Here is a 15,219-nt window from a genome sequence, read left to right as displayed (position 1 = left end):
TCCCCATTGCTTTAGAGCAGTGAAGTCATTGAAGGTGGCGCCATGTTGGCTGGGTGGGGTTTATCTCAATGGCTCCTGAGCTGGTCGTGGAAACGACTAGACAGAATCAACATTACTTAGCGTCGAGCGTCTAGCGTCTAGTTCCATCTAGCTGTAGTATTCGGTACTGTCTAAATATAAATAAGCACACTTAGGCCTGCATACCTGTGGTCTGATCCTTGAAGGTATTTCTTGAGGGATTTTGAATATATAAAGGTTGGAAACTTTGGGAAGCCAGGTGCTTGTCAGGGTCTTGAAATGTTAGCAAGCTAATAACATTTACTGCAAGAGCCTGTAAATGTGCTCTTTAAGTAAACAATATGTGCACCCCTTCAATGCCATCTTGTCATTAACCAATGTGATGCTACCCATATTGCATGGGTATAGCAACCTTGGTTCTTTCAGTACATTTTATTACAGGTATTTAGATTCTTATAGTTGCTTAATTATTGCATTGACCTTGCCGAAGATCAGTTAAACAGGAATTAGAAAACGATTCAGTATCATCAGCCAATCAGCGTCCAGCTATAACGGGCATTAATAATACGCAGTAGATGCCCGCTGGAACGTCACCACATCATCTGTGAATCAAATTTAAAATAAATCCGCACAAGTACCAGCTTTTTCCAACAGTGTCTCTGCAGACAGGAGGCTCCAGCCGTGTAACTCCAACCCTAACTTCAGCTTGTTGCTCCTAACAACGTCAACCACGATCATTTCTTAAACAAGGAAGAAAACAATAAAACAAATACATAATTCCACGGATAGTTTCAAACACAGGTGACATTAGGAGAAAGTCTGATTATATGGTGGTATGAAGAACATCGTATGTATTTTTTTTTTTTTAATAGCAGCACTATATGAACATGCCCCAGTAAGAACTTACCCCGGGAACTAAAAAAATGTATAAAATGAGGAACATTTATAATATGTAGGTCAGTGGAGGCTCCTTCGAGGAGGCAAGGGAGGCAAGCCTCCTCAACTTTTCAAAGAAAAAAGAATGAGATATATATATATATATTTATAAATTTGGCTATATATTTCTCTTTCTCCATTTGTTTTTCTCTCCCTTCTACCTTCAAAATATAATTTACTGTCGTTACTTCAGTTTCTATTTCCCTTAATTGTCTGTTTAATATGTTTCTTTGCTGAATATACTGTATCTATTGCATTTCCTGAATATATGTTCCACTGTTTCTTGTTCAACACAATTACTACATAACCCAATCTCATGACTCCCAACAATCCTGTATACATGATAATTTAATGCTATATGTCCTAACCTTAGTCCATTAATGTTAGTTTCTTCCACCTTGTTTTTCCTTTTCCCATATGTTTTTATTTCCCTAAGTTTTTACACCCATTATCTTTTCTTTAGCCACATCATTCACCTCTGCAGGACTCAAAGGTATTATTATATCAATTTGTTCATTTAGAGTTGCTTTTTTTGCTTCAAAATCAACAATTTAATTTCCTAAGATACCCGAGTGACTTGGAATCCAGGCTATCAGAATATTTTACCATTTTTATAGCTAGTATGTAACTTCTGAATAATTTCAATATGATATTATCCAATCTCCTGTTTCCGATTCTAATGCCTGTATCGAGCTTAGAGAATCTGTAAAAATCACAACATTTTTTTCTTTATGTTCCTCTATTTTGTCTATGGCCATAAGTATTGCAATCAACTCTGCAGTAAATACTGATAAATGATTTGATAATCTTCCCCTTTTACATATTTCAAATTTGTGTATATAGTAAACATATCCTGTTTTCCGAGATCTAGGATCTTCTCTGTCAGTCAGTCACACACTGTGGGAGCAGCGGGATCATTTTTTTTTATTTTTTATTTTTTACAAATCTCTAGTCTAGATCAACAAAGAAGGTAGATAAAATGACAATAAATATTTTTAATTATAATTACATTTACTGTTTCTGTTTGTTTTTTAATTACTTTTAGGAGGAGGTTTTACATCAGCTACCTTTGCTTCAAGATACAGCTGAGTAATGTACCTTGCTCCAGAACTAAAGTTTGTCTGAATTGCTTCTTTTATACTAAATAGATACGTTTCGTATGTACAGAACAGTATCTAATTATTTTGTTGGCCATTTATTAAGTTTAACAAATGAAGTTGATAGGGTATGCTTGATTTTTGTCTGACTTTCACCTGCCTTAATAACTTTGTTTAGAAAACATTTTATGCAAAGTATGTTAAAGTGAGGTGGTGTTGAAATCTAAATGCTATATTAATGTTGCATTTTAAACATACAATGGCAGTGTGTAACAGTTCAGTTTATTAGAATAAATTACGGTGGAATACTGTTTTATTTTTTCTGCTGGCTGGTGGAGAAAATACGTTTAACAGCTTTGAATTGGGGCAAAACGTTAAGATATGAAAAGTGTTGTCAGTCAGAATATAATAATACGATTCTTCTGCTGTTGGTGGCTTAAAGGGACCCCAAGACCTCAGATTTTTTTTCTGCCTCCCCATTTTTTTGACCACCAGCCACCACTGATGTAGGTGGTATACACACAGAGATCCCCAAGTGCCACAGACATGCAATTCCGAAGTCTTAGTATAATACATTATTTCCATAATTACATTTTCTCAATTAAATCGTTGGTAGAAAAAAAAGATTAAATGAGACCACAGCCAATGAGGGTTGAAGTAGTAGACCCCAGGTATATGTGGGTGCAGAAAATATTATAAAACTTTATTGATCCTTTGAAGAATTATCCTGATGACTCTTCCATCAATGCATCAGACTAAGGGCTCCCCAGAAGCAGATCTTGCAATTTATTCCTTTGAGTCATGGCAAGCTACTTTCTTAAACAGTATAAGGTGTGACGGGGTACATCTCCCCTGTGTGTATTGCATGGTTTTGTATTATTATTATTTGAATGTATTGTTTATGTGTGTAAAAACATGCTATTTTATTGTTTTGCAGCATGGATGGGGTTAAACTTGATTTATTGCTAATTAGGAGACGGTCACAGGTATATAAACCTGCAGCTTTGGCTGATCGAGGTTGAGTGTGTTCAGAGGTGGAACGAGAGACATGAGTCGTGAGATAAGAGAGTCTAGATAAATAACAATGGCTAGCCGTGCTGGCTTTACACCAGCATGATACTTGTTTGGTTTTGTCTCTGTTTGTTTTGGCCACCGTGCCGTTTTGTTTGTGTTTAGTGTTTTGTTTCCTGTTTAGTTTAAACCTTTTATTTATTTAATTACGCATCAGCGCTGTCATACCCTTCAGTACTGACTGCGTGTCCATTCTCTTCTGTGTCTGACAACATGAGCAGTGTTAATGTAGGCAGCTCTCCTGCCTTCAACACAGTGATATGTAACTGAAATAAAAAAGGAGAGTTTGTTACACTTAAGTAAGAACCTTAACTGTAGTTACACAATAGCTGTTACAATTTAAAATTATTACACAGTCTAATTAGGTCCATACATGTGGGCTTCACTTCAACCGTTTTACAATTCTATGTCCAACTGTGACAGAGACAGAATGATTTTTGGTGATAAATCTCTCTCCTGACCTGTGGGCACTGTGTAAAGGGAACAGAGTGACCTGGACTGGATGGCCAGACAATTCAATCCCAGAGTGTGGCAATGTGGCCACGCCCTTGTGCGTAGTTTGTTTTTGTGTTGTGTGTAAATGTTGGTGTATAGTCATTGGTACACAGGATATAAATGGGTCTGTGTAACACAAGTGATTTAAAAATGTAGATTTGTATTTAGGCACGAGGATGGCACAAATCACTTCACGGGTGGTCACGGGAGTATACTTAATTAATTCACGTGCAGTAGTACCGAGATTCCAATTGAATGATTGACTAGCAATCGAGTCTCGGTACAACTGCATAAAAGCAGCATGTTTTCACTCACTCGGGGTTGGGTGTTCGGTCAGTGGAGAACGGGTGAGGAGAAGGAGGAAAGAAGTAAAGGAAAGGAAAGGAAAGGAAATTAAACTAAAATAACCATTTATTTCACTCACCGTGTTTGTTTGTCTGTTCGTTTTGTTTACCTGTTTATTTTGGCCGCAAGTGCCGTGTCCTGTTTTTGTGTTCAAACCTTTCATTTTCTGTTCTGTTTAATTATTAAATGCTGAGCGCGATCACGCGCTCAGCTTCATCAAAACCCCAAGTCTCTGTGTGTTACTTCCTGTTTCTGGTCTGACGTCACCCACTGCAGCCGTCTTTGTGACACGTGGAATCAGAAGAGGGATTATCAGCGCCTCCTAGACTCAGACCAGAGCAGAGTACCGTGTGTTTTTTTTGGAAAGAAAAAAAAAATTGGATTTTTTTTTTTGGAGAAATGGAGGGAGGAAAGAGCCTAGAGAGGAAGCAACAGCAGCACCCATCCTGCAGGCCAGTGACAGAGGAGGTGATCGACTGGCTGCTGGATCAGGAGAAGCAAGGGGGCCCCAGAGTAACATCAGCGCAGCAGATGCAGGCGGTGTTAAAAAGGTGCCCCGCACCACTACTGGCAAGGCTGTTGTCCTCTCTAGAGCCCAAAGGGGAGGAGCCCAAACGTCCTATGCCTGAGTGGGAGGAGCCCGAACGTCCTACACCTGAGTGGGAGGAGCCCGAACGTCCTACGCCTGAGTGGGGGGAGCCCGAACGTCCACAGCCCAAAAGGGAGGAGTCGGTGCGTCCACAGCCCAAGTTGGAGGAGTCGGTGTGTCCACAGCCCAAAAGGGAGGAGTCGGTGCGTCTACAGCCCAAAGAGGGGGGAGTCGGTGCTTCCATAGCCCAAGAGGGGGAAGTCGGTGCTTCCACAGCCCTAGGACCCAAGCTGCCAGCAGAGGGAGAATGCCTGCTGGTTCCACCTCCACCAGCAGAGGAACAATGCCTGCTGTCCCCGCGTCCACCAGCAGAGTGGAGTTATGGAATTATTTATTGAGCTGACTAATCTCTTGGTACACTGGAAGACATGTGAGCCACAATGTTGTTATTTGTGACTGTCAAGGTCACTCAACCAACACACAGCAAGGAAGCCAGCGGCACTGCAATCCTGCACCATTATGTACATACATCAAAACAAGATTTATGACCCATATACTTTATTGACTTTCCTCAGTGAGATGCAGCATGGAAACATTATACAACCATTGTGAAATTCACATTTATGTTAAGAGTATGGTACAATTTATCCTCACAGAGTTATTCAAGTTTTAATAACTATCGTCATCACTGTTACCTTTCAAAAATTTTGATTTGGCCTCATGCATTCATTCATACAGTATGTTATTTAGGGGTGCCATATGCTGGACAAGACTAAGGGCTAGATGTACTAAAGAGTTGCATCTGTCGCAATAGTCGCAAACCAGTTACAAACGAGTCGGAAGCCTCGGGTGAAATGTACTAAACAAGCGCAATGCTGTTAGCGACAGTTTAAGGATTGCTTTGCGGCAGCAGTTTTTCTTAGCGGGTCAACCTTAGATGAATATGTAATTATACTCATTCCTGCATAAATTCGCAAAAATATTATAATGAAATATACTAAATCTGCCTAAAATTGCGACACTCATAATTGCATCAATTTGTTAAGAACTTTTGAAAGTAGATTTTAAACAGACACAATTATTGTTGGCATTTCCCAGTCCGATTTTTCTCGTGTGTTGCCAGTTGGCTGGTCAGTTTAGTGCTCAGTCCCTTCTTCAGCCGGGCAGTGCACCCAGACCTGCTTACCTGGCTGGAAGTCCCACCCCCTGCTCCGCACGTCGTAGGCTCGCTTCTGCCTCAGTCCAGCACTCGCTAGCCGCTCCCGAGCAAATTGGAGGGCCTGGTCCAGCTGGTCTTGCAGGTCGTGCACATAGTCAGGGCCCACCAGAGTGGGGTCGTCCTCCGCTCCAGGTGATCGGCCGAAGGACTCCTGGACAGCCATCAGTTAGGCGAAGAGAGCCAGGGGTAAATGGCCGTCCCAGTCCTGTTAGTCTTGGCTGGTCCAGATGGCTAGTTGCATGGCCAGGGTGCGGTTAAACTGCTCAACTAGCCCGTTGCCCTGGGGCTGGAAGGGGCTGGTGCACGTATTCCATATCCCCATCCGCTTGCACAACTCAGTGAAGATCCTGGGCTCAGAATTACAGCCCTCATCGCTGTGGAGCTCCTCAGGCACCACAAAGTGGTTGAACATGCCCCCCAGGAGGACACTGGCAATGGTGGACGCGCTCTGGTCTGGTAGAGCTTACGCCTCGGGCCATTTGGTGAAATAATCCATTGCCACTAGTACAAACCAGTTCCCGTGTTTGGACCTTGGAAAGGGCCCAAGGACATCCACAGTCACATGCTCCATAGGGGCCCCCACCTGGTAGCTCTGTAGGGGTGCTCGTGACTGTACCAGTGGTCCTTTCCGGGCCATGCAGGTGTCGCACTGCCGACAATGGGTCTCTACGTCGCGCCTACAACGGAACCAGTAAAACTGGTCCCAGTGCAACTGGTCCCGGGCTCCCATGAACCGCTTGCAGCACTCGTTCTCAGAGTGAATGACGGACAATGAGCTGCCAGCACCGCCGTCGAGTGGCTGGATGGATCCAGACCCGGTGGAGTACTTTCCAAAGTGCCTTGACCCCCGTCAAGAGCGTCGCTATATCCTCCCATGCAGGCTGCCAGCCCTCTTCCAGCTGGCGGATCAGGAACCCAAGCTCCGGGTCATCTTTCTAGGACCGCTATCAGCACCCCTTCACTGGCGGAAGCCACGGTCACCATCTTGTGACCCGTTTCCTTCAGGTCAAGGCACTCGCAGTACCGGCACTGAGCAACCTCGCATGGCCTGCATCAGCATCAGCGTTCCCATGCTACTTGCCGGCCCCGTGCTGGAAACAGAAGTCAAAGCCCTTCGGTCCAGTCAAACCACTTCCCCTTCTCTGTGATGGAGTGCAGTGGGTGGCCAATCTCAGCCAACCTCCAGACGAACCGCTTGTAATAGAAGGCCAGCCCCAGGAAGCCCCTCACTTGGCGGACAGACACTGGCGTTGGCCACTCCTGTACCACCTCCACCTTGGCTGGGTCGGTGGCAACTCTGTCGGCCCCCACCACGTGGCCAATCAGGTGGCACTTCTCTGGGTGCAGCTTCAGGCCAGTGGTCCGGATCCTGTCTAGCACCTATTTATAGATTTGGAGGCTAAAATATTTAAGCATGTTGAACTTATTATAAATGTATTTAAATATAAAAATGAGTCTACTGTATAGTGTATAATATTGAAAGTATAACATAATGAGTTTATTTTGTGTATTGGGACTGGAGGAGTAGTGTGATACTTGTGACGATCACTTCATTTGATAATGGTAATACGCTTTCTGGTATGACTGCACTTTTCTACAAACTGCTCTGGGGACACAGAATAAGCTTGTGTAAACAAAGCACTGAAACAAAGTGTATTCCTATTAGAGTTGATAGGGAAATTTCATGAAACTCTTCTAGACTGTTGTTAAAGATGCCAGCAACAGGAGAGAAGCGTTTCATAACTAACAAACTCTACTTACGCTTTGTGAAAAAAACAAACACCAAAACATTTATATATAACCCACATACCACCAAACTTGTGTAACTTTTATCCATATATTATGTATAAATGGAAGCCATCATTGTACGAACCAAGAAAACATTTCTGAAAGGCTGTGATGTAATAAGAGTTCATAGGTTCTTAGCTCTGACAAAATATTGATTGGAAAATAAATATTCATGAAACTGATGCCTTGAAATGTGACTACTATTAAGCTCATATACAGTACTTGCAACTTAATATAAAATGTACTTGCACTAATGGGTTTAATTATACATAATTAAATGATTTCCATTACACGAGAGTAGATGTTAAAACTTCATGCTGATTTGAACTCGGCTCTCGCCAAGATAAGCACCAACTAAGACGTAGCTTTACAGTAAACTAATGTGATCCATATGCGTCTCCATCCATTTACGTTTCCTTCCATATGATGATGTAGATATCCTTCTGTCTCATACATCCAAGCAACCTTTTGTGCCACATCAAAACGTGAGGGGTTGGTGGAGGAGACAGATAGCTCCCTCCTCCCTACTGAGCCACCAACAACCTTCCTACAAAATGTCTTCCTACACGTAGCTTTACTGATCAGGTCATCAAACCCTTCTTAACATTTGAGGTTGAATAAGACCAGAATTTAACATATACAGTCACACAAACTGCCATTACCAAAGCAATATCCTTTACAAAAGATTAAGTAATGACTGCCTCTTATCTATTAACACTTTTCGGGCCTCATCCACTAAAGGCTTTAGGATAAGGTGTGCACTACTGAAATCCTTAATCCTAGATAAGCACGCACCTTAAAGCATAAGGCGCATGTTAACACACTCACCTTAAAAATAAGGTGTTGGGTTGATTAGCATCTGCTGATTATGCCTAATGCATTGTAATGTATTCAAATGATGTGGAAAGATAGCACTAATGTGGGGAATGGTATGCACAAGGTAATCATTAAACCGTGCTGACTCTGTGGCTGCGTCTGCATAAAGCTATGTATTTATTATTGTATTACATATTTCACCACCTGATGAAGACTTGTTGAGTCGAAACGCGTTGTGGACGTGGATATGTTTGTTTTAATACAATTTATGTTTGTTCAAAAAAATGAAAAAAAAAATTAACCTTTTAGTGTGGATCACTAGAAGAACAATCACTAAGTGTTCGACCTAGCTTGTCTCTAGAACTCTGGACCACAAGGAAACAAGTTTTGATTAATCATTTCCAACAAGTTTTTGTGAACCGACAGAGACAATTCCTTTCAATATAGACATTACCTTATACAGTATTGGTCAGCACCTCTGTTTAAACTTAAGCATTGCAGTGCACTAATGGGTTTAAAACAAAAACCATTTATTTCAATGTTTTGAGTAATTGAGTAAGCAGTGCCTCGTCTGACAAACTGCCACTGGGTCAAACTGCCAAAGTCTTTTTCAAAGTACTGTATTTTTTCAATGTTCAATTTATTTTTTAAAACACTGAAAATGACTTCTAGGCTGAAATGTTTGTAATTTAAATGTGAGTTTGTTTTAGTATTTCTTAAATAACGTTTTTTTTCTTTTTTACTATTTCTGTTGACATGTAGTAAAGGAAGTTAATATTACTGTGTAATACATACTGAAGAGGGTGGTGCAGCTAGAAGCAATTAATTACACAAATTACACTTTTGTTCATGCCATTTTCACACAACAATGGAAGATTAACACTACAACAGCACATAAAATACTAAAATACTATTGTTCAGAACAAATGAATAGCCATTATTTATTTACATTGCTGTTGTATTCAGTAAATAAAAATGAAATGGCACATAGCATAGCTGTGGTGTACAAATGGTATGGTCCCTTACTGTTTACAACAGGATGGTAAGACCCACCATATTTATTAGTCCCAAGCCTAATCATTATTAATATCATTACGATTGTTTACATTAGGTCGTAGTTTTGAATCACCGCTGAATCGCCTTGTGGAAATAACCGTAATCAAAAATTCAAGTTTAAGTACACTTAAATGGCTCTGCCAATCCTGTACAGCTGTTTTGTGTCATCTTCAAGTTATGTTACAACGACTGGAATAAGTTCAAATAAAAATGGGTATACCCTTTTAAAAATAAAAATAAATATCTACAATTGACGACGTTTTACAGAAAACACCTTCAAACGTTTTTTCAGCATATGATAAAAACATGACTGTGCAAAAATATTAAAACCGCGTGAGACACAGTGTTTAATAAAAACAAATCTGGTACTAGACACACGTTATATATATAATAATTATACACACACAGTAGGTGGTGCTAAACCCTTTCCAGATTATATGTATCCCAACTCAATGACTTTAATCAAACTGGACAAGATCCAGTGTAGTACCTCCCAGCGCCAGGGGGTCATTGTACAGACAGTACATACAGAGCATTGGCTATGCTGAAATGGGCTACTCGGAAGAAAGCTGAATTGCTACAGACCTATGAAGATCTCACAACGGTTAAAGCTCAGATCTCACACAGCAAGTACAAACCAGGTCCTGTGGAAATGCTACAACCACAGAGTTCCCTATCTAAATCGCGAGGCTAACAGTAACACTCTTTTATTGATAGGTTTTGGAAAATGAAGAAGCTGTCTCGCAAATTTACTTTGGTGTTAGCAGTGGTGCTATGGGTCGCAGCTGTGATGTATTTTTTGTTATTAAATAAACGAAAGGTGGTCGGTTTAGGACCTGAAGCGCAGGATGGAAAGGTAGGCGATTGTATTTTTCTGCTTTGTTTTGCGCATTAACTAGCGCAGCGGTGTAGCTGTGGTCGTATTGCGTAATGCTATTTCTTTCTTTCTTTCTTTCTTTCTTTCTTTCTTTCTTTCTTTCTTTCTTTCTTTTTTTTAAGTTGATTAGTTTTAGCAGGTACTACTTTTTAAATGGTAACTGCAAAGCTTTATGGTTATTCAATGTAATAACAGTATCTGATTAAATATAGTGTTTGTAGTAGTTTGTCTATCTTAGCCTCACCTGTCTTACAAACCGTAGGCTGATGCAGCAGTAATGTAATAACTTTGCAGTAGAACTGCAAAATATTCATATTTTAAACGTCCAGTAATGTTAAATCATAGCGTCCAATATAGCGAATAATACAAATTATGTAATATTCTAGTATAGTTTTCCTCCGAACAATGTGTGTAAAAGTACAATACAAATATCAACATTTGTTTTAATGTTGATGTTTTTTTTTTCATTCTGTATATATTTTTTACGTGTCACACGATTAGCCATACTTATTTTAGTAGCCTACAATGTAGTAGCCTCCTTCTCATTGCATGGCAAAAGCTTATCAGTAAATGACAAGCTTTCTGAAATAGGATTAAAAAGATTTTATTTTGAAAGTTTTTGGGCCTCAAAAGGGGGGCATATGCTAGGGGAGACCGGGGTTGGTTGTCACACTTTTTACTCTTTATTATTTTCCTCAATCTGGTGAGATTCTGCGAGGTTCTGTTCCTCGTTATATTGAAGAATAACTCTTCATGTACAATTTTGATGTTTTTTTTTATTTTTTATTTCAGCGTAACTTTATTCTAAATATGATATTTGGACGGTTGAAAATGCGCCGGTCACCTGTGACAACCTGACCCATACTGGGGTTGGTTGTCACACAATATGGGGTTGGTTGTCACAAAGTACAGACGTGCTCAAATTTGTTGGTACCCCTCCACAAAAAACGAAGAATGCACAATTTTCTCTGAAATAACTTGAAACTGACAAAAGTAATTGGCATCCACCATTGTTTATTCCATATTTAATAGAAATCAGACTTTGCTTTAGATTTTTTATTCAACATAATATTGTAAATAATAAAACAAATGAAAATGGCATAGACAAAAATGATGGGACCGCTAACCTAATATTTTGTTGCACAACCTTTAGAGGCAATCACTGCAATCAAACGTTTTCTGTAGCTCTCAATGAGACTTTTGCACCTGTTAACAGGTCGTTTGGCCCACTCTTCCTGAGCAAACTGCTCCAGCTGTCTCAGGTTTGATGGGTGCCTTCTCCAGACTGCAAGTTTCAGCTCTTTCCATAGATGTTCGATAGGATTCAGATCAGGACTCATAGAAGGCCACTTCAGAATAGTCCAATGTTTTGTTCTTATCCATTCTTGGGTGCTTTTAGCTGTGTGTTTTAGGTCATTATCCTGTTGGAGGACCCATGACCTGCGACTGAGACAGAGCTTTCTGACACTGGGCAGTACGTTTCGCTCCAGAATGCCTTGATAGTCTTGAGATTTCATTGTGCCCTGCACAGATTCAAGGCACCCTGTGCCAGGCGCAGCAAAGCAGCCCCAAAACATAACCGAGCCTCCTCCATGTTTCACTGTAGGTATGGTGTTCTTTTCTTTGAAAGCTTCATTTTTTCGTCTGTGAACATAGAGCTGATGTGACTTGCCAAAAAGCTCCAGTTTTGACTCATCTGTCCAAAGGACATTCTCCCAGAAGGATTGTGGCTTGTCAATATGCATTTTAGCAAATTCCAGTCTTTTTTATGTTTTTCTTTCAAAAGTGGAGTCCTCCTGGGTCTTCTTCCATGGAGCCCACTTTCGCTCAAAAAGCGACGGATGGTGCGATCAGAAACTGACGTACCTTCACCTTGGAGTTCAGCTTGTATCTCTTTGGCAGTTATCCTTGGTTCTTTTTCTACCATTCGCACTATCCTTCTGTTCAATCTGGGGTCGATTTTCCTCTTGCGGCCTGTGGCAAAGCGCCCCGCCCCTGTGTGCATTTGTGTTATGTGTTGTTTGTTGCGTGTGTAAATGTTGGTGTATAGATTGGTACACGGGATATAAACGGGTCTGTGTTTCACGTGTATTTAAAGTGTAGATTTGTATTTAGGCACGAGGAGAGCACAAATCACTTCACGTGCTGGTTAAATGTAATATGTGAGCACGGGGTTGCACAGAATTAATTCACGTGCTGGGATTCAAGTGAATAATTAATTAGTAATTGAATCCCAGCACAACAGTATATATAGACGCACATTTCTTGCACTCAGGGTTGGGTGTTCGGAAGAGGAGAACGGGTGAGAGAGAGAGGAGAAACTAAATAGTGTTAAATCATAATTATAAGTGTTTTGTACTCACCGTGTTTGTTTGTCTCCGTGCACCGTTTGTTAAGTGTTTAGTCGTTTTGTCTGTCTGTTTATTTTGGCGTCAAGTGCCGTGTCCTGTTTTGTATTCCATTGTACAACCCTTTTATTTGTTATTAAACGCTGAGTGCAGCCATTGCACTCGGCTCATCATCACAACCACCATCTTTGTTTGAATTCCTGTCTGGTCTGACGCCACCCACTCCGGCCGTCTTTGTGACACGGCCGCACCCAGGGAGGTTGGCTACAGTTCCATGGACCTTAAACTTCTTAATAATATTTGCAACTGTTGTCACAGGAACATCAAGCTGCTTGGAGATGGTCTTGTAGCCTTTACCTTTACCATGCTTGTCTATTATTTTCTTTCTGATCTCCTCAGACAACTCTCTCCTTTGCTTTCTCTGGTCCATGTTCAGTGTGGTGCACACAATGGTACCAAACAGCACAGTGACTACTTTTCTCCATTTAAATAGGCTGAATGACTGATTACAAGATTGGAGACATGTGTGATACTAATTAAAGAAACTAATTAGTTTGAAATATCACTATAATCCAATTATTTATTATCTTTTCTAAGGGGTACCAACAAATGTGTCCAGGCCATTTTAGAATATCTTTGTAGAATAAGCAATAATTAATCTCTTTTCACAGCTTCTTTGCTTTATTCTATGACATACCAAAGGCATGCAAGTATACATGATAAAATAGCTTTTAATTTCATCACTTTTCAGGAGGAATGAAGCATTATTTCAATGAGCTGTAAGGGTACCAACAAATTTGAGCACGTCTGTATGTTCTTGGTTTTACAGTAGAATAATGCAACATTCTTTGTTTTTTTTAAATAACATAAAGTTTCTACTGTGTACAATGACAAAAAAAGTTGTATTTTTACTTTTTATGTGAACATAAAAAATATAGACCTATATATATTTGAAATGTTGACCCACGCTACAAAATAATACCACAGATCCACAGAACCAGAGGACAAACAGTAAATAACTTAAATAAGCATTATATTGCGACATATCCCACATGTTGGTGTAAAAGAAGTAGAAAGAAAAAATATAAGGCTTCTTCCTATAGGATTTACATGTGACAACCAACCCCCAAAACTATGTGACAACCTGCCCCAACCAGACGTTACATGATAATTGAATTCTCTTAGTACTACTGGGAGAACCTACTGGTTTTGTTTTTACTCCAAAAGATAGCCAGTATCTGGTTCTATTAACATGGCCATCAGTTCAGACAAACTCCAATACTACTAAGACTTATAACATAAATAACAAGATATACTGTAGCAATTCCCATGCTACATAATGTGGGTGTAAGTCTCACCCACCTGTCCCTTTAATTAGGGTCAGTAGCCTGGCCAGGTCAAAACTTCATTTCCCATAGTTCCTTGCAACCACCCTCTGTTCATCCTCTCTCCCCATTGGCTCATTCAGATTTCCACCCCTCCAATCTCAGAGCTCCTTAGTAGCCAGCAGTTGTATTAAAGCTGGCTAATCAGGCCTGAGGGAGACTCCCATTTTCAGAGGAATCCATTTAACTACAGCATTTTCTCTACTTAAATTTCAGTGAATCCATTAACATCCTTAGATAATTCCAGTGCATCCGTTCATTTTCTTTTGTTGCTGCACTTTGTCTAAACTCCTCTTTTTGTTTTCACTGTTACTTGTTTAAGTTTAGCTGTTTTTCTAGGTCTGTTTAGTGTTTGTTGTTTTATGTGTGACAGCCTCCATTTTTTCCTGATCCTCCTGATTTTTTCCAAACAACTGTTCACCATTCAACTCAACACTACTGGACAGTCTCAACAATTTCAACGTACTCAATGTTTTCAACCTTCTACAATCACCATCATTTCGGGACACTTTGCTGGACTGCCTTATTTGTGGGTGAGATCATTTCTTTTTCGTTTGGATTTTTTCTACTTTAATTTGATACTTTGTGTCCTGTATTTTTTTGTTATTTTGTTACTTTGTATGGATTTCAATTACCCTGCTTTACTGGACTTGTTGGGCCTACCTGTCATTCTCCCACCATTGCCACAGAGACTGTTAAATGTAATTGTTTCCACAAGTCACTGTTTTTCGTCTTTATCTGTGTGTGTTGTGTTTGTGAGTGGGTTTATTGGAGACCCTCCGGACACCATTCATTTCTACTTTGTGAATCTGTTTAGCCTTCTGTTTGTCCCTACATATTTATCTGTACCAGCTTTATTCTTACCTGTTACCTGCAATTATTTGAATTCCTTTCTTATTATTCATTTCATTCATTTGTTCATTTTTTCATTTGTTGACATTATTGTTCACAATAATAAACCGATTGTTCTTGAAATTGACACCTCTGACGTCCCTGCTTTTGCTGTCTGTCACTCTTGCTGACTTATTTAGCTATAGGAATAGGGCCAGTAGTATCTCCTTAGGGAGGACAGTGCAACTGCTTCTCAGTTGTGCAGAGTGATCGTTACAGAATTGGTGGCCCGTACGGGGACCCTTTGTGTCATTAAATTCAAATCTAAATTCATCAGTTTAAATTGTT

At 40.1% G+C, this 15,219-nt stretch overlaps 1 protein-coding gene across 2 annotated transcripts in view; it reads left to right on the top strand.

The window, feature by feature from the left end:
- The first annotated feature begins 9,957 nt into the window (after positions 1 to 9,957).
- The window catches only part of galnt14 (UDP-N-acetyl-alpha-D-galactosamine:polypeptide N-acetylgalactosaminyltransferase 14 (GalNAc-T14)), a 142,768-nt gene continuing 137,506 nt past the window's right edge, over positions 9,958 to 15,219 (top strand). For both annotated transcript variants that reach the window (XM_059025335.1, XM_034017804.3), the window contains exon 1: positions 9,958 to 10,286. In XM_059025335.1, the coding sequence (XP_058881318.1) occupies positions 10,158 to 10,286 (129 nt within the window). In that variant the 5' untranslated portion in view covers positions 9,958 to 10,157. The remainder of the gene's footprint in view (positions 10,287 to 15,219) is intronic.

The sequence above is a fragment of the Acipenser ruthenus genome, chromosome 6, assembly GCF_902713425.1.
Source record: "Acipenser ruthenus chromosome 6, fAciRut3.2 maternal haplotype, whole genome shotgun sequence".
NCBI lineage: Eukaryota > Metazoa > Chordata > Actinopteri > Acipenseriformes > Acipenseridae > Acipenser > Acipenser ruthenus.
Note: the sequence above shows the minus strand (reverse complement) of the source record. Positions and strands in the feature narration are given on the sequence as shown.